We start from the raw sequence: 27,045 nt of genomic DNA, 5'->3' as shown, positions 1-27,045 counted from the left end.
GAATAAAGAACCATAATAATGGTTTTCAGGGATGTATTTTGGATATGACTGAGTCCCATTCACGAAAAGAAAAGCCAGGCTGTGAAATAAGTGATCAGTCATTGCAGGACAGTTCTAAAAAACCAGTGTATGCAAAAGTCATAAAAAGTGTAACTCAAACAATTTTGATTCGTGCAAGATGGTAAATAAACAAGAAGAGATAACGCCCTTAAAGTTAATGCACTTAAATGTGCAATATCTCAGAAACAAACTAGACATTCTACAAATATTCATAGAGGAACACTTGCCACATGTACTAGTAATAACGGAACATGGGATAAAATGCACTGAAATAATATATTATAGATTAGAAGGTTACATACTAGTAAATAGTTACTGTAGGCAAAACCATAAATGTGGTGGTGTGGCAGTTTGTGTTAGTAAGGATATAAAAGCTAAAAAAATTTCCTTTCTTGAACACCACACCAAAGAAGAATCAATTGAAATGACAGGTATTGTACTCCACAGTAATGATCTTAAGTTACCAAAAAGCTTAAAGTGATTGGAGTATATAGGCCACCAAATGCTGATGTAATGCTGTTTATGGATGAAGTTAGTAGTGTTGTTGGTCAGGCCGTTTCTAATAACCTTACTATATTAGGTGACTTTAATATAGCAGCAAACTCAAATAGTATAGTAAACTTGAAACTCAGTGATGTACTGACCTCATACAATCTTGTAAATATAGTGAACTCTGACACCAGAGTGATAGACACATGTTCCACTAGAATATATTATGCTATAATCAACAAAGATGTTATAGATAAGGTAAATTACAGTAACTTAGATTTTCTTTATTCTGACCTCTTCTGTCAGGTGATAGAATACATAAATTCAGTTTTGCCTAAAATAACAAAAATTGTGCTACAGAAACAAATGCTGAATACCTCAAATATTAATGCTCTTAAAGACAAACTAGCGAATGACAAATAGGATTCTGTGTACCAGGTAAAAGGGTCGGATGAGAAATGGAATGAATTCTACTCAACCCTACTGTATGATTTGAATATAGTTGTCCAGTCAGAGAAATCCAGAAGGTAGTTAAACACTGTCAAAATGGAAGTAATCCTAGACTAGAACTCCCACCAAATCTGATTAGGCTCAGGCAGCAAGTACATGATCTAAACCAGCTTTATAAACCTACTAATATGCAAGTTTTCAAAGAAAAATACAATGGGGCCAAGAAAACCTTTAAAACTGAAACTGTTAACCTAAGGAATCAGATTAACAGCAAAACAATAGAACAGTGTGACAACATAAGCAAAGTATCTTGGAAGCTGATTGACAAATACCGAAAAGGTCCCAACAAGATGAACATGGAACCACTCAGCATAAGACATGATGGTAACATTATAAAAAACACAGATACTATATGTAATATTTTTAATAACTACTACAATTCTGGTGAACAATCAACCCATATTATAGATTCACAGGTAGAGACCCGATGCCATCTCACCCAGTGTACCGAATTTGAATTTGTGGAAGTGAATGAGGAGGTGGTTCGCAGGGCAATATACATGCTAAAAAAAAATTTCATCTGGATGGGATGGCGTATCCAGTGCTATTACTAAAGTGTGTTTAAAAGAAGTCTCTAAACCTCTTACTCACATGATTAATTGCAGCATTAGAGAAACCATGTATCCAACAGTTCTAAAAATGAGTCTAGTGTATACAAAGGGAAGTAAGGAAGATGTCTCCAACTACAGACAAATATCATTAATTCCCACTTTTAGTAAGATATTCTAAAGCATTTTCCTTTCTCAGCTAAAATTGCCTTTTTCACAAAACAAACTGCTTGTAGATTCACAGCATGGCTTCAGAAAAGAGCTAAGTACAACCACAGCAGTTACCCAGTTCAGCCATGAAGTTTACTGTCTGTTGGACCAAAGATGCAGACTATAGGTATATTTTTGGACCTGACAAGAGCATTTCATACGGTAAACCATAGGTTACTTCTTAAAAAGCTACAATCTTATAGTATTGGGGATCAAGCCATGAATCTTCTAACCACATATCTGCTGAATCATAAGCAAAGCACTAAACTGTCATGCAAACTAGATAATAAAATCATGAACTCCCAGTCCACCAGTGAATCTGTATTACAAGGTGTACCACAGGACTCAATCCTTGGACTCTTTCTCTTCCTTATATATATTAACGACATTACACAACCCATTAACTTCCATATTGTAAGCTATGCAGATGACATGTCAATCTTATTCTATGGAAGTGAATCTAATACACTAGAATCTCTTGCTACTAGTGGTGTAACAGAGGCAACAAAAATACCTCAATGATCAGGGACTCAAGGTGAATGTCACCAAATCTCAACTACTGACATTTAAAACAGGCAGTTCTCACCACAACAATATGAATAGTGTGTGTAATATCTCTGCAACAGAAAATGGTAACTGTAAATTCCTGAGGGTGTATGTTTATGAAAAGTTGCGGTGGACATACCACATTAAAGTCAGTAGTGCCATATATCTCCTCAGCCAGCTCGCAAAGATAGTTCCTAGCCAAGCTCTGAAATTAGTATATTATGGAACACTTTACCCCTTTCTCAGTTATGGAATTAAACTATGAGGCTGTGCAGCTGATACACATTTAAAAAGAATACTACTACTACAGAAAAGAGCAATAAGACATATACATGGGATGGGACATAGAGATTCATGTCGTGAAGTGTTTGTGCAGCACAAATATCTGACAATATATTCTCTGTACATCTTCAAAATAGTTGTATTTTTTAGAAGTCAACCAACAGAAGCTATCAAGGGCAGTGATGTACATGATCACAACACTAGAACAAAGTGTAACTATTTCTGTAACAGAACAACACTAAAAATGACTGATAGAAGTTCATATCATCAGTGGTTTGATTTGGTATAACAAGCTACCAAACGCTCTAAGAACATACACAGGAAATGTTTTTAAAACAAAATTAAAATCTTTTCTAATAGAAAAATGTTTATATTTTTTCAACAAATTTTAAGATAGTGATTGTAACATAAGGCATTAGCATATCAGTTGTAATTTGATAAACGTAAAAAATAGACATAAGAAGCAACAGCTACGGAATATAGTGTATTTTATAAGTGTAAATATAACCATAGTATTTAAGTCTGACGTTTGCAAAAGCCATCACTATGATGGCTCCACACAAAGAAAATGTAAACAAACAAATACACAGGGGCTTCTGGTGACTCAAAGTTATGGTCGCAGATGGTTTCTTTCAGTTTAGCGCAAAATAAAAATCAGTTTGCTCAATTTGTTCTTTAAATCCAGATGGATTTATTGAGTTTTATGCAACATTTTTTTTTACACTGTTAGGAAAACCTTTAACACTCTTATTCTTGAAATCTATTATTAAACTTCTAGTTTCTACTAATACCTTTCCATTTTATGTTTGGCATACTTATCTGCAGGTGACATTGTTTATACTCATATGCAAAGACTTGCAGATTGTATTAGGAATGAGTGAGTTTTTGTTGAATTTTGTTTTGAGTATAATGTGATGTAATTTTACTTGAATTTGTTGTAGAGCCTACTTAGAAATTTTAGAAATGTAAAAAGGATAAACTTTTATCTTATAGACATTTATATTGTAATAATAGTAATAGTAATAATAATAATCCCCGTGGAGGCCCGGGAAAAGAATAGGCCTCCGGTATGTTCTGCCAGTCGTAAAAGGCGACGAAAAGAACAAACCACTAATAGGGCTAACCCCCCTTTTAGCGTGATTAGTTGGTTCAGGACAGAACTAAAGAAGCCTCGGACAAGCGCCGTCATGGTCGGGGACGACGCTTGAACCCTATGCCCGCCCACAATGGTAACGACACTGCTAGCCAACTGGAAAATGATTTAAATCCAAACAGAGGTGTTTTGCAGGATATGCTTCCTGCAACCACCCTAGAAGGAAAACAAAGACAGAGGATGAGATGGTCAGATGAAGTTAATCGACACCTCATGTTCTGTTTTTACCAAGCAACAAACCTAGGAACCAACACAACTGGATACAGATCACAAGTATACACAACATTTATTACCAGATACCCAGAATTAAAATTTTTAACAGAACAACAACTAGCTGATCAGATCCGTGTAATAATCAAAAATAACAGGATACCCCAGTCAGAACTAGAAAACATCAAACAACAAGTACAACAAATACTGGAACAAAATAATGTGCAATCAGAAGAAGAAGAAAATACAGTAATGGACTCAAACATCCCAGAGCAAACAAACAAAGAACAACATGCACCAATTAAACAATCAGAGGAAAACGAAATCTTAAGACAGCCACCAGAACAAGCACAAATAGAACACGAAGTGACACACATGTTAGATATAGAAGAAAAATTTCAGCTAACATATATACAATACAAAGACACAAATACAGACATTAGACCATTCTTGCATAGACCACCAAATAACCCACAAGTCGAAACAACAATAAAAGCTATCAACACAATCATACACAACAAAATAAATGAAAACACAACTATGGAAGAGTTACAACTACTGGTTTATATAGGAGCACTCACTACACTAAATATACACACTAGGCAGAGATCAGAACCAACCAACACACAGAAGAAACCCACAAAACCAGCATGGCAACACAGGCTACAGATCAAAATAGAAAAACTGAGAAAAGACATCGGACAGCTAACACAATTTATAAGAAATGAAATCTCGGAAAAAAAACGAAAAAGGTTAGGTAAAATCTCACAACAAGAAGCGACAGAGCAATTAGACAAAAAGAAGCAGAAATTACAAGCATTAGCCAAATGACTCAGAAGATACAAAAAAAGTGAAAATAGAAGGAAACAAAACCAAACATTCAACACAAAACAAAAGAAATTTTACCAGACAATAGATAACACACACATTAAAATAAACAATCCACCAAACATAACAGACATGGAACACTTCTGGAGCAACATATGGTCAAACCCGGTACAACATAACAGGCATGCACAGTGGATACAAGCAGAAACACACACATACAAGATGATACCACAAATGCCTGAAGTGATAATTTTGCAACATGAAGTCACCCAAGCAATTAATTCTACTCACAATTGGAAAGCCCCTGGAAATGATAAAATAGCAAATTTCTGGTTAAAGAAGTTCACCTCAACACATTCACATCTAACTAAATTATTTAACAGTTACATTGCAGACCCATACACATTCCCTGATACACTTACACGTGGAATAACTTATCTGAAACCTAAAGATCAAGCAGACACAGCGAACCCAGCTAAATATCGCCCCATAACATGCCTACCAACAATCTACAAAATATTAACTTCAGTCATTACACAGAAACTAATGACACATACAACACAGAACAAAATTATAAATGAAGAACAAAAAGGCTGCTGCAAAGGAGCACGAGGATGTAAAGAGCAACTGATAATAGATGCAGAGGTGACATATCAAGCTAAAACTAAACAAAGGTCGCTACACTACGCATACATTGATTACCAAAAAGCTTTTGATAGTGTACCCCACTCATGGTTACTACAGATATTGGAAATATACAAAGTAGATCCTAAATTGATACAGTTTCTAAACATAGTAATGAAAAACTGGAAAACCACACTTAATATCCAAGCAAATTCAGATAGTATCACATCACAGCCAATACAGATTAAGCGTGGAATATACCAAGGAGACTCATTAAGTCCTTTCTGGTTCTGTCTTGCTCTGAACCCACTATCCAACATGCTAAATAATACAAAATATGCATATAATATTACTGGAACATACCCACACAAAATCACACATTTGCTATACATGGATGATCTAAAACTACTGGCAGCAACCAATCAACAACTCAACCAATTACTAAAGATAACAGAAGTATTCAGCAATGATATAAATATGGCTTTTGGAACAGACAAATGTAAGAAAAATAGCATAGTCAAGAGAAAACACACTAAACAAGAAGATTACATATTGAATAACCACAGTGACTCCATAGAAGCGATGGAAAAAACAGATGCCTATAAATACCTAGGATACAGACAAAAAATAGGAATAGATAATACAAATATTAAAGAAGAACTAAAAGAAAAATATAGACAAAGACTAACAAAAATACTGAAAACAGAATTGACAGCAAGAAACAAGACAAAAGCTATAAATACTTATGCTATACCAATACTGACCTACTCATTTGGAGTAGTGAAATGGAGAAACACAGACCTAGAAGCACTCAATACCCCAATACCACAACAGATAAATGCAGACTTTGCAAACAACAAATAGAAACAGTAGTCCACATCACAAGCGGATGTACAATACTAGCAAATACAGAATACCCCAGAAGACATGACAATGTAGCAAAAATAATACATCAACAGCTTGCCTTACAACATAAACTTATAAAACAACACGTTCCCACATACAAGTATGCACCACAAAATGTACTGGAGAATGATGAATACAAATTATACTGGAACAGAACCATTATAACAAATAAAACACCACATAACAAACCTGACATCATACTCACCAATAAAAAGAAGAAATTAACACAACTAATCGAAATATCCATACCCAATACAACAAATATACAAAAGAAAACAGGAGAAAAAATTGAAAAATACATCCAACTGGCTGAGGAAGTCAAGGACATGTGGCATCAGGATAAAGTTGACATTATACCAATTATGCTATCAACTACAGGAGTCATGCCACACAATATCCACCAGTACATCAATGCAATACAAATACATCCAAACTTATATATACAACTACAGAAATCTGTAATTATTGATACATGTTCAATTACCCGAAAGTTCCTAAATGCAATATAACATATACCGTACAGTTAAAAGGAAGTGACGCTTGATCAAGGTCCGCGTCACTTTCCATTTTTAACCAGACTTAACGTCTGAGAAAGTAAAGAAATAATGATAATAATAATTTATTAATAATGTCTGCTTGTGTCTGTATATGTGTGGATGGATGTGTGTGTGTGTGTGTGTGTGTGTGTGTGTGTATGTGTGTGCGAGTGTATACCCGTCCTTTTTTCCCCCTAAGGTAAGTCTTTCCGCTCCCGAGATTGGAATGACTCCTTACCCTCTCCCTTAAAACCCACATCCTCTTGTCTTTCCCTCTCCGTCCCTCTTTCCTGATGAGGCAACAGTTTGTTGCGAAAGCTTGAATTTTGTGTGTGTGTTTGTGTTTGTTTGTGTGTGTCTATCGACCTGCCAGCGCTTTCGTTCGGTAAGTCACATCATCTTTGTTTTTGGATATATTTTTCCCACGTGGAATGTTTCCCTCTATTATATTTATTAATAATATTGTAGATGTATGTTACTATATCATAGAATTTCGTTAAGACTTATACCAAGTTCAGTTCATCCCTTATAACTCCACAAGCAACCATCTCTGAGCGAAATATAATAGGTAGGAAGTATTAAATTTTTGTGACTACTTAAATATCTTAAGGTTAATTGGGAAACCCACTACCAAGAATTAATGAATCCCTTTAGCTCAACTATATTTGCAGTACCATACATGTGATTTCTGTTACAGGCTACTTAAAAATACAGAAACTTCTTTATTTCGCATATTTCCAAACAATGTTGAGTTATGGATTTTTTGAGGTAATCTAAGTTACAGAAACTTTTTTCTAGAATACAGAAGCGTGTAATACAAATCACTATTTTGCCAGTATTGTACTTGTCCTGAGCAAGATGGGCAACAGCAGAGCCATCTACTGGAGAGAACCTGGCTGGTCCAGAGAGGCAACTGGGCACCAAAGATATCATGCATACAAACTCCAGTAAAGTTCAACAATAGCAATGATTATTATGACAACTGTACAGAATTAAAAGATACTCCTTTGTCCATAGAAAAATGGTCTATGGTCTATGTTAATTTTACAGGAGCCATTCACTGGAATTCAGTGACATATAACATGCTATATATTTATGTTAACAGGCTGAGAGATAAGAACCTGAAGTGTGTTTTGAATCTTAGGTCAGACATGATGTTCGAGTATGATTGGCACAGTGTTATGAATGGTCATATTGTGAGATTTTTCAAGATAATTAGAAGGCAACTCCTGTAGAGAAAAGTCTGTTTATGTTTGGTAGGTTGAAAAGTGGCAGTGCCAAGTATGACTAGCTCTGATTTTTATTTAATGTTTTGTGATAAGTAAGCTCAGTTTGGAAATGTTAGGAAAGTTGGGGCATAATTAAGATTTTTTGTTTTGTTTTCTTTTCGACACGGCATCACACCAACTAGTCTAAAATTTCAGTGGTCCAACATTACTTACAAGTATTTCATTTTTGGAGCTAGAAGTAATATCACTTGCCAACTATGCAGTTTTGAAGTTAATGTAATTAAGTGAAGAAGTTAATAACAAGAACATATAGCTGAAGCAACAATATTACTGAAAGTGTAAGTCAGATGTGAATCATGAAGAGATTAATCCTTTCATGCAACTGTCTAAGTATCAAAATTAAAACTAGGGCTGATAGTTGCACAATTATAATAAATTAGCACCACTCATACTCTGATAAAGTGATAATTTTTTAAGTTAAAAGCTAACAATCCATTTGCAACTTCATATGAAGTTCAGAGTACTTGAAACAATTCAACTAGAATGCATTGCACTCCATGTATCTCATAATAAAAGTAGTAGAAATATAAAGCAATTATGTGAAGGTTCCTCTGAAAACATACTATTGATTGAGTTACAATTTTTATAGTCCCACAGGGATATCAGAATACACTATACAAAAGCCAAAACAGGGCCAAAATTATTAATAGCTAATGTGCCATATTTGACAGTTTTCACAGTGTCTAATTTTTATAGTCAGCAATTAGAAAATAAAACTACGGTATCTGACAGTCAAAGTCCAGTCAGGACTGGTATGGTACATCTATTGTTACATGGAGAACCAATCATACTTCTGTGCAGGATGTCCCAGGAAGGAAAAAAAAACTAGTAAATAAGGGTCCTGAAGTGCATACCTTTTAAGCGCTATGAGCAGTTGTTCATCTCCACTACTGTGTAACATATATCTTCTACTAAACAAGTGCTCACAGGTCTTAAGGTATGCATTTTGAAGTGCAAGTTTACTGGACTATTTTGCTTTGAATGATCATTCCTCTCATACCCCTAAATATTAACCATTCTTCCAAGGATGCTCTGTATGGGCCCTTATTAAGATGGGGTTGCCAATCTCAAAGGAATTTTAAAGCCACTGCCAGCCCCCACCCCCAACCCCAGGGTAATATCCATGTAACCCTTTTGTCTGGATCTAGTGTGTATCATGTGGTTTAATGGGATAATGTTTTTCAAAGTTTTTGCAGGTCATGTCTCTGAGATGGGACGCGGGAACCAGACCCATTATTTACCTCGGTGGATGTGGAAAACTGCCTAAGGTTCACAGTCAGGCTGGCCAGTATACCTAACCCCATCATTAATCCACACAGCAGGGGCAGGAGCATCTATCCATATCCCACAAGTGGGCACTTTAACACACCCAGCTACCCTGGCAGGCTATATCAAAACCAACAATTTAATGTGTTTCATGATTTCACCTTAGGCACAAAGCAAATATTGTTCACTATTTCCCATACCAAGTAGACAGACTGCAAAAAATTTACTCACGAACACAATTACAAAAGTGAACAGACATTCAAACAAATAGATTTTGAAAACTGATATAAAACTAACAAAATAGACAAGCTGAACAAAAAAACTTAAAAATAAGGGAAAAATCTATTGCAGAAAAAGACAGATCATCACGAACAGGCCAAAACACACAGTACATACCTAAATAAGAAGTATTCAGAATAACAAATCAACGGTACACACTCAACACCTACGGCAGCAGCAGCAGCAGCAGCAGCAGCTGCAGCAGCGTTTCAGGAAGTTGGTAATATATGTAGAGCAAAAGGACTGAAAATAGCGAATAGCCTACAGAGCTGATAACTCATTATAAAAGAAAGCAAGGACAGCAAACACCACTAGAGACAAACATATGCAACTAGAATTTATCAATTCGCTTACCAAAAACTGTAATAGCCACCTTAGTGACATGGACTACAGCCCAACAAACAGTGAAAAAGAAGTAGAAATTCTTACATGGAAAAAAAAGCCCAAAAAGAAAATAATAACTGAGAACTACTACACAAAACAAGCTATAGGAGAAGGAAAACAACAACAACAACAAAACACACACACACACACACACACACACACACAAACAGAGAGAGAGAGAGAGAGAGAGAGAGAGAGAGAGAGAGAGAGAGAGAGGGGGGGGGGGGGGGAGGCAGGCAATAAGCTTACTAATTTACAACCAGGTTTACTTTTGCAAGAAACGCAAAAATATAAAGAAAAATGTATGCTTTTAATCATCATCACTGGCAGATGGCAAACCACAGAAAGATATCATTCATAGTAAAAAAAAAAAATGCAAACAGTGAAGTTAAATGCCGTGCTACGTGTATGTGTTTTGTAAAACTGTTATACTGCATTTAAAATTAGTTGCACTGTTGACAGTTCAGTACAGAACAAGAGGAGGGAAGCATAGTTGCCAGCATGAGCTGGTGACACTAAAGCCAGGTCTGTTCGGTGCATAACCTGTCAGCTGCGTAAGCTGGCCAATCTGCAGTCTTTCCCAAATGATTTTGAAGAAATTATACCGTAATAGACTGAGTCTCACACATCTTATAGCTTCATTTGTCAGCTTCATGGTGAACTACCTATCATTTTGTTAAAGGTCATAGTTATTGTGATATATTGGTATTAGCTAAACTACTGCAAGAAATTCTTAAAGTTTGCAATGAAAAACAGGGGTCGCTATGAATTTGTGTTTAGTGTACCGGTATGTAAGGTCATATGTTGCTACACATGATATTTAGGTGACGTATTTAAGTATTCTTTAAACCTCTAAGGATATCTTTATGTATCTGCAATGTAGGAAAAATGGAATGTATGTAAAGGTCTCCGTCACGAACACACACGCCCATGAAAAAGTCAGAATGATACATTCATAAATACCTTGTATCTCAGAAATGGTCTGAGATATTGAAAGAGGATTTTGGTAAATGATAGCACACAAAGAGGAGAGTATTTTTCCTTATGATTAATATGCAAAGCCTCCATGCGATATTCCAGCAAATACAGATTTTTTTTAATGAAATAATATAGTTTTTAAGGACCATAAATAGCCTGTGAAATGTGAATTGCTGTGGTTTTGCAACAATATAAGTGAATAAATTGCAGATTTACTTTTGTAGCGAGAATGGGCTTTCTCGTAAATATTGATATGTCTCGCCCTCAGTTGCTAGTTTAATAAAATACTTTTTTACAATTATGTCACTCTTTCAAATGTGTTAGAATGTGTATCTGTAAATTCTGCTGTGTTTAGGCAAAAGAAGCAGATGTTAACACAGCAACAAGTAAAGTATTACTCAAAATTCGACAAAGTCCTTCATGAATCTATGTCTTCTCAACTACATTCTTGGTATGGCTGACAACTTTAGTGTGACGTAACATTTGCAATGACTTCTTTTGTCAGATTTCAACCTCAATGAGCATACATTATTTCTTGTTTTTTTTGCAACATTACTTTCACCTAGACCTATATATCCTCTGTTAGATTTAAATGATCATGGTAAGTAGGAAGCCTGGTTAAACTTTGCTCTTTAGCGTTAGCCAGTTCGTCGACCAGGTAGCGTGGAGTTCTTGGTTTGCACAGTACTGAAAGTTCCATTAAATTCGCCTTACACAAACTAGTTTCAACATTATCCAATCGAACATTTATTTGTACCCAAAGAAAAATAGCTGCTTGTCTGCGCTGCATTGTTGGACCTTTATGCATCACAACCGAGTGGCATTGTGCACTGTCCATTACTTTTGTAATTATTGTAATTGCTGATGATATTATTAATGCAGCACTAACATGAAACACTCATTCACAACACCTGATGACTGTAGAACACTTCAATGCCAGAAAATATCAATTTACAATGAGAGCTAATGAATGTAAGTGCCTCTAATGCATGACAGAACGAAGTAGTGTTTATCCACGCCATTGCAACAGGGGCACTTTGCCAACCGAACTGCTGGTGGCGTGGTAGGGAAAGCTGGCTCACCATTGGTGTTACATGGGTAATGGCGTCATATCCCCTCTGGTGAGCGAAACGTCAAAAGTCTCAACTAATTTTTAACACACTATAGTGAAACTGATTAACGTAATCCCATCTGCACGTACTTCTTTGTCCAATATTACTTATCGTTTAAAACAATACAATATAACACAAAACTTACTGAGAGAGGTGTGACAGCACCAAAACATGTACGCAAGCACACATTGTCATCAGCTCAAAGTTAGATTCTAAAATATATTATACAGAATTGATCTAATATTGAATACATTTAATTCTCGTAAACATCATGATAAAGCAAGTGGAGAAATCTAGAAACCTTAAAATGTATCCTAACCCGAAAGTAAATGAAAGTATCAGAAAGGGGGTACAGTTTAACAATGACATGGTGATTAAAGAAGAGGCCAAGACAAAACTATTATTTCAAGCATACATTTTATTTTAATTGCTGATGATGTGCTCTTCAGTCTAATGACTGATTTGACACAACTGTACATACTAATCCATCTTGTGTAATTCTCTCCCTCTCTGTATAACTATGGCAACGAACATTCACTTGAGCCTGCTCACTGTATTCAAGCCTTTGTTTCCCCTCTCTAACTTTTACCCTCACACTTTCTCCACAAGCAAGTTTTCCATTCCCATGCTCTGTATGTTGTTTTGTTTTGTTTTAGGGCACTAAACCAACCCAGGACATATGAACACACATCAGAACCTTAAAACACTGAGATGTAAAAGGAGTTAAAAGGGACTATGTTAAGCCCAATCAACAGAAGGAAAGACAGCTAAAAGCAATGACTTCCTCTTGGAGAAAGGTCCACAAAATACACCGTAGAGACAACAAACGCCCTCAACTAAAGATCAGATGTCCTTCGTCATACTGCTACGATGAATAAAAGGTAAAATGTGGTCAATAGCCCACGCGTCAGTCGCTAAAATGGCCAATAACTCAAACGGCAAACAGATATTACAATATAAGTTATTAAAAAAAAAAAAAAGATATTTGGTCAGCAAGTGCCTAAAACGGCAGTGTCTAATATGCAACCTAGCTCAAATTACCTAATCATAGTGAGAGGGCCGAGAGGAGGTCGTCCAAGCAGCTGGGAGAGGTTTATTTCCCCGGAGCCTGATCCCATGAAGAGAAGACCAGTGGTTACGCCTATGTGACACCACCTGCTGACAGATGGCAACATGGAGATAATCGCAGAAGGAATGGAAGAACTAGTGGGCTGCAGGAGGGGGTCTGCAGCCTTGGCAGCAGCAACAGCAGCCTCATTTCCCATCAGACCAATGTGAACAGGGACCCATGCAAACATCACAGTGACTCCCTTAAGAGTGGCAAGTGAAAGCTTTCTTGGACCTGTTGCACTAAGGGATGGACTGTGTACAGTACACAGAGGCTCTGAAGGGCACAGAGAGAGAGAGAGAGAGAGAGAGAGAGAGAGAGAGAGAGAGAGAGAGAGCAGATGACAATTGAAAAGTCTGTGTCGGTGGATGTGCTACGTGGCTTGATACTGGGTGAAGAGCTCAGCTGTACATACTGAGCAGTGTTCCAGAATCTGATACCGAAAATGGTCAGTGCCAATGATGAAGGCATACCTGACCCCATGGTCAGTCCAAGAGCCATCAGTGTACACAACAGTACTATCGCTAATTTCTGTGTGGAGGTTGATAAACTTAGAGCAATTGAGCAAGGCTGCAGTAGTGTTCTTAGGAAGCGAATGTAGTCCAAGGTGAACACAGGCTGCGACATGAAGCTAAGGTGGTGAACAGTTAACCCCCATCAGGAAAGTGGCAGGTAGCTGGAAGTTAAGCTAACAGAGCAACAGTCAAAAGTGAACTCCATGAAGTAACAGAGAAGAGGGAGGTGCCCCATACCCGTGGTCAAATAATTCATTGAAGGAGGTGGCACAGGATGGGTGGATGAGCATGGCACACAAAAGAGCATGCCTGTCTGCTGAGGAGGACATCACATCGGTATCACAGTGGTAGTTTGGCAGCTTCTACGTAAAGACTCGTAACCTGGCTAGTGTAAAAGGCAACAGTGGCCAAACAAATGCCACAATGGTGAATTGTATTTATATGGCATAAGATGGATGAACTTGCAGAAGCATAAATGAAACACCCATAGTCTAGTTTTGAACGGGCAAGAGATTGGTACAAACGGAGGAGGGTGGTCTGATCCACTCCCTAGGAAATATCGCTGAGGGCACATAGGACATTGAGGGACCTTGCACCACAGGTGGCTAGCTGAAACACATAGGATGACCAAGAAAGTTTCCTATGAAGCATGAGCTGCAGGGATTTTACAGTATCGGTGAACAGAAGAGCAACAGGCCCCAGGTGTAAAGATGGTGAAAGAAACCCATTGTGCTGCCAGAAATTCATACAAATGATTTTGTCAATGGGAAAGCGAAAGCCATTGTCGAAGCTCCACGAGTAAAGACAATCAAGACATCACTGAAGACGCTGCTTCAGGAGACAAGTCCACGGAGAACTGCAATAGATTGCAAAACAGTCAACGAAAAGGGAGTTGGAGATGCCTGATGGGGGAGAGGCCACAATAGGGTTATTGACAACAGCAAAGAGGCTGAAGCTCAGGACAGAGCCCTGACACACATCATTTTCCTGGATAGAGGTTTCCGACAAGGCAGAACCCACATGTACCTTAAAAATTCAGTCTTTTAAAAATTCCCGAAGGAAATGGGGCACGCAGCCACAGAAGCCCCGCATGTAGAGAGTACGGGGCATACCAGTCCTCCAGCAGGTGCCATAGGCTTTCTCCAAATCCAAAAAACATGGCTACAGTCTGGGATTTCCACAGAAAACTAATCATGACATGGGTGGGCAAGATTATAAGGTGGTCAACTGCAGAACGGCGCGCTCACACTGTGCAGTTGTTAGTAATTTTCAAGACTCGAGACACCACACTATCTGGGCATGAATCATACATTCCATCACCTTGCAAACACAGCTGGTGAGACAAATGGGGCAGTACCTAGAAGGAAGGTGTTTGTCCTTACCTGGCTTGAGTAGGGGTGTGACAGTGGCTTCACGCCAACGTCTGGGAAATGCATCATCTGTCCAGATGTGATCGCATGTATGAAAGAGAAAGTAAAGTGCTTGCCCGCACGAGAAAGGTGCTGCAACAGCTGAATGTGAAAATCATACGGCTCTTGGGCAGAATATCAGGATGTTCAAAATGTTCAAATGTGTGTGAATTCCCAAGGGACCAAACTGCTGATGTCATCAGTCCCTAGTCTTATACAATAATTAAACTAACTCAAATTACCTTATGCTAAGAACAACACAAACACCCATTCCCGAGCGAGGCGTCGAACCTCCGGCGGGAGGGGCCATGTAGTCAGTGATATGGCGACTCAAACTGCGTGGAAAGATCAGGAAGAAGTGAGAGCACGATCTAGCTCTCGCATAGTAAAGGTGACACTGTAGCATTCTTTATTCTGAGAGGATAATGGTATCGCCCAAGCCACCACTATTCATTTCTGATGGAGGAAAGCAGGGTGATGGTGGGTGGAGCTGGAAATCACTGTAAAATAGCGATCCAAGGTGTTTGAGATAGTAATGAGGTCCACAACTACATCATCTGCTTTGGTCGGGACAGAAATTTGGTAATGGACCCTGGTCGCTAAGAGCCGTTGGAGGTTGGCCCACACAACAGGAGGAGGACTGGAACTGTTAAAAGAACTAGTAAACAAAATCCAGCTAGCTTTCTTGATATCCCAAAGAATACGATGACACTGTGCATGTAACTGTTTACAATGGATGCAGTTCTCCATAGAAGGAAGACACTGAAACACACACACAGCACATCTCCACCCATGAACTGCGTCACGGCACACCTCAAGTCCACCAAGGGACCGGGACACAGCACAGTACTGGTGAAGTGCGAGGAATGGAATGTTCAGCAGCAGCAAGGATAACATTTGGAAGGTATTATACCTGGTCATCACAACTAGTGAAATGCTGTTCATCAAAGGTCACCAGGTAGTAGTAAAGCCTCAAGTCAGCATTTGGAAGCTGCCAATTGGGTTTACACGTAGATCGGGTACATGTCAGCAAACTGATAGCACACAGGCAATTGTAACTCAAGTACATGTCAGAAAGAGTGAACCACTTGAGATGACGGGCAAGCTAAGTCCACCCTGGTGACACGGAATGACAGAGGGACGTTGATGGTACAAAGAGAAAGGTGGAAGCGAGGAAGGAAAATGTGGACTGCAACAGCTTGCAGCTGGGTATTCAGTAAGGTGGTTTGACTATGAACGTCATCTCGGATTAGCACCACGACTTCTCCACGAGATGGAATGTCGTCCTTGAGGGGAAGGTCAAAGTGAACCAGAAAGAAATGCAGGAGGTCAAGGCTGTTGCAAGGAGGCAGAAAACAAGTGGACACTGCAATTCAAAGAGCAACCATAATTTCCTCCTTGCTGGAACTAACGCTGCGAATGTTCTGTTGGAACAGTCGTGACAGGGAAAGGGGAGGAGGGAAAAAATGAAGGGTTGTCACCTCAGTGGCTGCCTAGTGCCAGCCTTAGAAGACTCACTGCTACAGGGCACAGCGGCTGGAGATCCTACTCCACGAGATCTACAGAGGTGTTGGCATTCCTGCTGGATCGGCCAGAGGATTCCAAGACAGAGATATGGCTGTCGGTGCACACTGGCAAAACAGAGGTCAGCCGGGTGAGGGTATCATGAAGTGAAACCATGGAAGATCTCCAAGTCGGTAAAGGAGAGGACCGTTTCTCTTTGCTTGTTTTCTTGGAGCCTTTGCATTTGGCAGATGAAGACTAAGGTGTTTATTGGCTGGAGGGATGTTAAGTCTTAATGGGAGTATTCCTTCTGTCCTTTACGGCCTGCTGGTTGTGTAGCAGGTGATTTCGCTACCAGAGGCGAAAATCTGGTGGCTTGTTGCACAGCTGGAGGAGGAGGAGGAGGAGGAGGAGGAGGAGGAGGAGGAGGAGATGGGATACTACCATGACAGTGGGCAATTTTACAACTGCAGTGCTGTATTTGAGGTGACAAGTCTGCGTGGCTGTGTCCTTCATGGAGGTGTAGTGAGAACGGTATTGTAAGTGCCTGATGGTAAAATGCAGGGTTTCTGACTAAACAACTTGCAAGTGACAGGATAAGACACTTTGTCCTTTACCCGTATCTCAAGGACAGCCCCCTCATGAAGATACACGGGACATTCTCGGGATGACGCTGCTTGGTCACCATTGCCACTGATACAACAGGGAGAAGTAGGTGGGCAATTGCCCCCATGAGCATCCCTAATCCCTACCACAATTACCACATTTGGCCATGTTTTGACAGGACCTACGAGTATGGTTGTAACGTTGACACTGGTAGTAGTGCATCGGGTTTGGAATATATATGGTTGGATCGTGATGACTTCATAGCCTGCTTTGATCTTTGATGGAAGCATTACTCTATCAAATGTGAGAAAAAAATGTGTGTAGCTGTGAAGGATGCTTCAACCTTTTTCACCACCCAGTGGACTGCAGTGATGTCCTGATTAGCGAGGTTAAGTTTGGATTTCTCCCTCAGTCAGACCATCGGGCAGCCCAGTGTAAATAACACCACACAAAGAATTCAGCACTGGGTGGGCCTCGACAAGAACAGAACAGCAATGGAGGAGCGAAGTTGCAAGCAGTTGTTGCACCTGAGAATCACATGCAGTCTCCAAAAGCAAAGTGCCATCGTGTAAATGAGAGCAATATTTCACAGGGCCTGCAGTTGGATCAACACCTTTCTGACCAATAAATGGAGAGACCATAGCAAATGACTGATCTCCTTTGGCATGCAATACCACAAGGCACTGAGGTGCAGCTGGGAGAGTCTTGTAATCCATTCCATTTGCATTTAGTAGACAGACTGAGTTTGTGATTAACTCATTGCAAGAGAATCCCCCAAGACCGTCAGCATCTCCGATGGCATGCTCTTTCCAACTGGGAGGCCCCCTAAGGGGGGGCTCACCTGTTTTAGGTGACTGTTCACACCTCAGGCCACACATCCCATACTCCCGACAGAGAGACCAATTGGCAAGATGGGAAAGTAACAGCTCAGGTAATCACCCCTCCCTGTGCCTGATGCATACCAAGTGGTATGTGCAAACCCTACCTGTCAATCCGAGGCTGGTAATTACACATTACCTAGTCACCTGTTATGTGTCAAACGCATGGGTCATCCTTCAGGAGTGCACAGGGAGGAAGAAGAAACAAAGAGGAACCTCAAATGCCGAAATGGAGGAAGGATAGGAGGTGGAGAACAAAGAAAGAAAGAAAGAAAGAAAGAAAAAACAGTGTAGCGACTGTTCTGATGTCAGGCTACTAAAACTTCAGAACACATTCCCAACAATAGCCCACACATGTTCCCAAAGAGAGAGGAAAATGAATAGTAGGAGACTAAACAGGCAGCAAGGAAGGGAAAGATGCTGCTATGGCTGGGACCCCGTAGTAGTCAAGCACAAAGATTAGAGATTAGATTAGATTAGATTAGATTAGATTAGTACTTGTTCCATAGATCATGAATACAACACTTCGTAATGATGTGGAACATGTCAGGTTAATAAACTTCGTAATGATGTGGAACATGTCAGGTTAATAAAAGATGTCTATACAAGATATTACATTACACAAAATATTACATGACACTTAACATTTTTAATTTTTTTGTGGCAGTTGGGGAAATTACCCACTTACTATATCCAAAAATTCATCTAATGAGTAGAAGGAGTTCCCCCCCCCCCCCCCCCTCCTTCTGAGCCAAAGTTAGATTTAACCTTGAGTAGTGAAGATCATACTTTCTCCTAGTGTTGTAGCCATGTACACTGCTATTACTTTTGAATTCGTTCGGATTGTTAATAAAAAATTTCATAAGTGAATATATATATATATATATATATCTAAAAAGAAAGATGATGAGACTTACCAAACAAAAGCGCTGGCAGGTCGATAGACACACAAAAAAACACAGACACACACACAAAATTCTAGCTTTCGCAACCAACGGTTGCTTCGTCAGGAAAGAGGGAAGGAGAGGGAAAGATGAAAGGATGTGGGTTTTAAGGGAGAGGGTAAGGAGTCATTCCAATCCCGGGAGCGGAAAGACTTACCTTAGGGGGAAAAAAGGACAGGTATACACTCGCACACACACACATATCCATCCACACATACAGACACAAGCAGACATGTCTGCTTGTGTCTGTATGTGTGGATGGATATGTGTGTGTGTGCGAGTGTATACCTGTCCTTTTTTCCCCCTAAGGTAAGTCTTTCCGCTCCCGGGATTGGAATGACTCCTTACCCTCTCCCTTAAAACCCACATCCTTTCATCTTTCCCTCTCCTTCCCTCTTTCCTGACGAAGCAACCGTTGGTTGCGAAAGCTAGAATTTTGTGTGTGTGTCTGTGTTTTTTTGTGTGTCTATCGACCTGCCAGCGCTTTTGTTTGGTAAGTCTCATCATCTTTCTTTTTAGATATATTTTTTCCACGTGGAATGTTTCCCTCTGTTATATATATATATATATATATATATATATATATATATATATATATATTGTGAGGCTACAGTGCCGATCTCTAACTCTTTAAATAAGTGTCTGCAGGATGATCTTGGATGAGCTCCAGCAATTATTCTGATTACACACTTTTGTACAATGAATACTCTTTTACTCAATGATGAGTTACCCCAGAATATGATGCCATACGAAAGTAGAGAATGAAAACAGGCATGGTAAGCTAATTTACTCAGATGTATATCGGCAAAATTTGCAATGACCCTAATAGCATAAGTAGCCGAACTCAAACGTTTCAGCAGATTCTCAGTGTGTTTTTTCCAGTTCAACCCCTCATCAATGCATACACCTAGAAATTTTGAATATTCTATCTTAGCTGCTGATTTCTGATCGAAGTCTATATTTATTAATGGTGTCATTCAATTTACTGTGTGGAACTGTATATACTGTGTTTTGTCAAAGTTTAATGAGAGCCCATTTGCAGACAACCACTTAATGATTTTCTGAAAAACATCGTTTACAATTTCACCAGTTAATTCTTGTCTGTTGGGTGTGATAACTGTACTTGTATCATCAGCAAAAAGTACCAGCTTTGCATCTTCGTGATATAGAATGGCAAATCATTAATATATATATTAAGAACACAATATTTGAAACAATATCTAGAGCATTGTGGTTTATTTATGACAAAGTTGATTCTTGAAACTTATTAAGTAGGCATTACGGGGTAGTTTGAATATCTTCACGTGTTTGCCAGTTTACGTCTTTCAGGACCTCCATGACACTCTCCTGTTGGTTAAACAGTCTTGTGATCATTAGTGTTACCCTTCTTTGTCCATATATGTTCAACATCCCATTAGCTTACTTGATTTGGGCCCCACACACCTGTGCAATATTCTAAGATGGGCTGCACCAGTGTTTTGTAAGCATATTTCTTTGTAGACTGGTTGCATTATTTAATATTCTACAAATGAACCAGAGTTGTCACCTGCTTTAACTGCGATGGAGCCTATGTGAGCATTTCATTTCACATTGCTGCAAATTGATACAACTATATATTTGTATGAGTTGACAGATTCAAACTGTGATTCACTGATATTGTAGGCATAGTATCCTATGGTTTGTTTTTCCTCTCTTGTAAAAAAATTTGCATTTGAGAATATTTAAAAGAAGTTTCCAGTATTTGCATCACTTGGAAACCTTATTGAGCTCTGAGTGAATATTTGTGCAGATTTTTACAGACAGCACTACTTCATTATAGAGAACCACATCAACTGCAAAAGGTCTGACATTCCTATTACTACCACCTGCAAGGTCATCGATATACAACATGAATGCCATGGATTCCAACACCGTTCCCTTTGTACACCCTTCCACGATTACATGCTGCATCCTCCTTAGAAAAAAAAGTCCACTATCTAGTCACAAACTTTGCTTGATATCTCATATAATCTTACTTTCAATAATAATCCTTTGTGGTACTGAGTCAACTGCTTTTCTGAAGTCAAGAAATACTGTGTCTATCTAACTGCCTTGACAGATGGGTTTCAGTATGCCATGTGAAAAGTGTGCGAGCTGCATTTCACACGATAAATGTTTGTAGAAACCTTGCTGGATGGCTTGAAGGAGGTTATTTTCTTAGAGATACCTCATCTGAGCTCAGAATATTCTAAGATCCTACTACAATTGGATGTCAAGGATAGTGGATGGTAGTTTTGTTGATCAGTTCAGGTGTGACATGTGCTCTCTTCGAGCCACTGGGAACAGTTTTTTGTTTGAATGATCGCTGGTATACAACTGTTCAATGAGGGACCCACTCATGCATATATCTGGTATAGGATCTCATAGTAATTCCATCAGAACCTGGAGCTTTGTCTAATTTTAATGATTTCAGGTCTATCTCAACAGCACTGATATGTACCTATTCACCCATTTTTCCTGTGGTACAAGAATTAAACTGGGTCAATACTCATGTATTTTGCTCTGTAACAAGTACATTTTAAAACATGAGTTCAACATTTCTGTTTTTGTTATGCTACCCTCAATTGCAGTTCCTGTCTCATCATGAGTGTCTGGACACTAAATACAATACTACTAACATGAATTCTTTACAGGCGAGTGGGAAAACTGGTTAAAGCTATCCTCGGGAAGATCAGTTTGGATTACATAGAAACCTAGGAACACGCAAGGCACTATTGATCCTATGACTTATCTTAGAAGATAGGTTAAGGAAAGGCAAATTTACACTTATAGCATTTGTAGACTTAGTGAAAGCTTTTGACAATGTTGACTGGAATAACCCCTTTCAAATTCTGAAGGTGGCAGGGGTCAAATACATGGAGCAAAAGGCTATTTACAATTTGCACAGAAACCAGATGGCAGTTATAAGAGTCAAGGGGCATGAAAAGGAAGTAGTTGTTGAGAAGGGGGTGAGACAGGGTTGTAGCATGTCCCTGATGTTATTCTATTTATACACTGAATAAGCAGTGGAGGAAACAAAAGAAAAATTTGGAGTAGGAATTAAAATCCAGGGAGAAGAAATAAAAACCATGAGGTTTGCCGATGACTGTAATTCTGTCAGAGACAGCAAAGGACCTGGAAGAATAGTTGAACGGAATGGACAGTGTCTTGAAAGGAGGATATAAGATTAACATCAACAAAAGCAAAATAAGGATAATAGAGTGTAGTCAAATTAAATCAGGTGATGCTGAGGGAATTAGATTAGGAAATGAGGCACTTGAAATAGTAGATGAGTTTTGCTATTTGGGCAGCAAAATAACTGATTATGGTCGAAGTAGGGAGGATACAAAATGTAGACTGGCAATGGCAAGGACAGTGTTTCTGAAGAAGAGAAATCTGTTAACATCAAATATAGATTTAAGTGTCAGTTAGTCCTTTCTGGAAGTATTTGTATGGACTGTAGCCATGTATGGAAGTGAAATATGGACGATAAATAGTTTAGTCAAGAAGAGTATGGAAGGTTTTGAAATGTGATGTTCTAGAAGAATGCTGAAGATTAGAAGGGTAGATCACATAACTAATGAGGAGGTACTGAATAGAATTGGAGCGAAGAGGAATTTGGGGCACAACTTGACTAGAAGAATGGATCGATTGGTAGGACACATTCTGAGGCATCAAGGGATCACAAATTCAGTACTGGAGGGAAGCATCATAGAGGGAGACCAAGAGATGAATACAGTAAGCAGATTCAGAAGGATGTAGATTGCAGTAGTCACTCAGCAATGAAAAGGCTCGCACAGGATAAAGTAGCATGGAGAGCTGCAGCCAACCACTCTTTGGAATGAAGACGACGACGACGACGACAACAACAACAACAACAACAATGACCTTCTTGTATTACCAGAATTTCTTTGGACTTTGTAACAGATGTTCTGATAATATTCTGCTACAGTAATTGCTGAAGACCTCACGTATTGCCCTCTTGACAGCCACGTATGTTTCCTTCAGCATCTCTTTATCTACATCCCTATCCCTATGCTTTGTTTTACACCTATTATACAGTAGTCTCTCTCTCACTCACTCTCTGTCTCACTCACTCTCTGTCTCACTCACTCTCTGTCTCACTCACTCTCTGTCTCACTCACTCTCTGTCTCACTCACTCTCTGTCTCACTCACTCTCTGTCTCACTCACTCTCTGTCTCACTCACTCTCTGTCTCACTCACTCTCTGTCTCACTCACTCTCTGTCTCACTCACTCTCTGTCTCACTCACTCTCTGTCTCACTCACTCTCTGTCACTCTCTCGAAGTTTTTTTACAGTAACTGTATACTATGGAGGGCAACTCCCATCATGAACTGTTTTACTAGGAATATGTCTATACAGTGCATGGTCAACAGTTCTCAAACTTTAACCACAGTTGTTCTACAGGCTCCTGCCCGTAGCTACATGTTCCTCACTGAGATAAGATACCACTGCCTCTTTATGTTGTTTACTGAATTGTCATAAAAATAAACAAATGGGTGCAATGCAACTGCATTAGCAGTTGCCCAATAAAAGAGATAGTATGACAAAAAAGCTAATAAATATGAAAAAATTAAGATTTATGGAGTGTGATGGAGGACTGACATGAATGAAGCCCATTTAAGAAGAGTCTGTATCAAGTATGTAAAGATTGATCAAAATCTTCTGTGAATATCCAAAATGATCTGTGCACAGATTAATCACTTTTGTCTTTTACTGTTACATGCGGGCCGCACAGGAAGAAATCATACACTGAACCAGTGTGGTGTACACAAATGTGATATCTAATTTAGAAATAAGATTTATCATTTCACGTAACACATATAGCAACAGCAAGCAAGTGATAAACCCCAATACAACTGAAAGTCAATTAACCTCTAATAGCAATCCAGGCATCGTCTTTAGTGTTGTGCTGTGCCAATTGAGCAACAGTTACATCCTGTGTTACACCGCCTACACCGGTGAGGTCGGTTCCTGACTGCCCAAGACGGATCCAGTCCATCAGGGAATGACCAGGCCGCAATGCCACTTTGTTGCGTGGATTTCCTGCAAATAAAATAACAGAAAGCATGAATATCACCAATGTTGAACTTATCTTTTATATGTATATTCTCTTAAAATAAGTTTGCTGCATTTATTTTACCAGTTAACTACTATTCAGGGGAAGTGGAAATTTATCCTCAAGACAGTTAGATGTCTCAGGTTTAAGATCTGGTATCCCACATAGACTACCTGATCCACATATGTAGGAAAATAAGTAGTTACAGGGGGGGGGGGGGGGGCTGAGAGCTAGAACTTTGTACAGCTGTGGCACACAGACAGTTGCTGATGTTAGGTATGGGTACATATATTCATGTACAGAAACACTGGAGTTATGATGGGCACAGCAACATCAATTCTGCACATGGCACAGCAGTGTTAGCAAAGGCATGCAGACAGATCGCAGGGTCAGCCGGTGATGTGTGTAAATATATCATATGATGGATAAACATAGCATCACTTCAAGTCTGGATTAGGTCATGGGAGTCTAGGATAAACAATTCTTCGCATCGGCAGCAGACTGTGGCATGACTTCATATCTAATGCAAAACAGCAGTGCCGGCATATGGCAAATGCTCCCTTACCAGGTTAAGTACAGACAGCAGCTGCTTTGCCCTTTGGTGTGTATTCTGACCATCAGCCAAGGATGAGGACACTAAGCAACTGTTGACTGACTGTGCTTGGGAGAGTGCAGCAAGTGACTCTGGTGGTCTTGGAATTCAAAAGGATGAAATGTTTGTAGATAGTCAATGGCTGGTAGGAAATCCATTGTCTTTAATGTTGACTGCACTGAATGGATTTGAGGGTGAGGTGAAGTCAGATTTTGATATAACAGATTGAATTTTCTGGGATTTACAATCCGAGTTTCATAATAAAATTCATGAACCTACGTATCAGTAAAATTTTTTGTCTGACTGAAGGTTGATTTAAGAGAAATGAACATCAAAGTGAGGATAATCCAAAAGTTTTGGTGGGTAGAAATGAGTGAGTAACTAAGGAGGGAAGTGCATTAACAGCAAAGGTGAAAGCTGTAGAAAGCGATCTAGGGGCACAAGAGCTAATTTGTAAGAAATATGAAACATAAACCCATACAATGATAAATGTAAAACTGAACGTCCATCTAAATGCAATAGTGAATAAGAGAGAAGTTTGGGAAGATATAAACAGCAATAGGTAACAGAGAAAGGAAGATAAACAAATTAAAGGGACCAATAAATATTGTTGGCGTTGGACGAGTTGATGTACTAGAATGTTATCCCATAGGACATGGGCTATGTACAGAATATTTTTAACAGGGGAAAATAGATCTCATACTATTAATTTTTTTTGGTAGCATGCAGGGACAGTTTCATTTTATGCATGAGTGAAGCTGCAAAGATAAATTTTGTTAACAGGAAGTTCAGACTTGGGCTACTCATAGCAAGGTGAGTAGTTTACATATTTTAAGCGTTCTGAAACTATGTTTTTACATAAGGAGAGGCAAAACAAACTGATTTACAGAATTAGTTTTTGAATTGACCAAGTTATAAAATTGCAAAAGGAGAGCTTGAAGGAGTTCTGTCAGAACGAATTGACTAAGCTAATTCCTTTGGACAGACCATTGGAAATGCTTGGAAAAATTTCTGCGTGTAGCAATGGCACAAGTAAGAGAAAATTATTTTAAATTATGCACTTGGCATTTGGTGTGACTTAACATTGCAATTAGCAAGTTAAGTTCAATATGAAGTGAGAGTACTGTAGGTGGACCATCTCCTGCCTCCTGCTAGTATGAGGGCAAGAGTTGAGCAGACAGCTGCTACCAGATAATGCCATGCAAGTGGCCTCAGTAGCTGGAGTTGCTCAAGTTTCCCGCACAATTGACAGTTAAGAAACACAGAGAGAGAGGAAATGACCATAATGACAGACTGTGCACAGATCAGAATACGGTTGGAATAATACCCTAGAAATTTTGTTCCACAGAGTGCGTTGTCATATGAAGACACCAGAGGCACTGATCACAGCAATGGAACAAACTAATTCAAATTTAGTTAAGACTAGCTGTTCCCACAACCGCATTTGTGTATCAGCAAAATGAAATGAAATGTGCTTATGACTATGTTGACCAGGAGACGCCATCCAGGAACAGTCCCAAATGGGGAAAATCCAACCCGACTGGGAAAAGAACCCATGACTTCATGATCAAGGGTCATAAACTCCAGCCAAAAGACCACTAGCTGTTTAAGCTTAACGCTATTTTTGTCACGATGAGTAAAGGTGACAATACTAAAATAAAATGTGGATGACATGAAATTATTAAATAGTATTATAAAGGCTCCCCTTCATGGGCTGACTGTAATTGCTGCCAGCAGCAAATCTGACACAGTCCTTGACTCCACAAGTAGACCCAGCAGATCACATGGATTTAAGAAAGGCAAAACAGAAATGGATAGAGCCTCCACCATGGGAAAAGTAACAAACACTGACTTTCCCAACAACAGCCAGAAATGATTAAAATGAATAGCACTATTCCCATTTAAATATTCGCATGTCTGCAGTTCATGGTCCTTTGGTTGGTGTCAGTGCATCTAGATCACAAGAGTCCTGGATTTAATTCCTTGTCAGGTCAGATATTTTTTTTCACTCAGGAACTGGGCATTTGTGTTGTCCCAACCATTTTCTGTCACCTTCATCAACATACCAAGTTACAAAAGTGGCTTCAAAAAGAAAGACTTGCACCAGGCAGCTGAACAGTCCCAGATTGGGTATCCTAGCCAGTAACACCATATAATCATTTCATTTTCATAGCCATGGTC

General features: G+C 39.1%; 1 protein-coding gene across 1 annotated transcript in view; it reads right to left on the bottom strand.

Annotated features, from left to right (window-relative positions):
• LOC126235844 (cytochrome b5 reductase 4) overlaps positions 1 to 27,045 on the bottom strand; it is a 315,221-nt gene that overhangs the window by 90,012 nt on the left and 198,164 nt on the right. Inside the window, exon 3 of the mRNA XM_049944708.1 lies at positions 24,089 to 24,259. Within this exon, the coding sequence (XP_049800665.1) occupies positions 24,089 to 24,259 (171 nt within the window). The remainder of the gene's footprint in view (positions 1 to 24,088; positions 24,260 to 27,045) is intronic.

Source organism: Schistocerca nitens, chromosome 2, assembly GCF_023898315.1.
Source record: "Schistocerca nitens isolate TAMUIC-IGC-003100 chromosome 2, iqSchNite1.1, whole genome shotgun sequence".
NCBI lineage: Eukaryota > Metazoa > Arthropoda > Insecta > Orthoptera > Acrididae > Schistocerca > Schistocerca nitens.
Note: the sequence above shows the minus strand (reverse complement) of the source record. Positions and strands in the feature narration are given on the sequence as shown.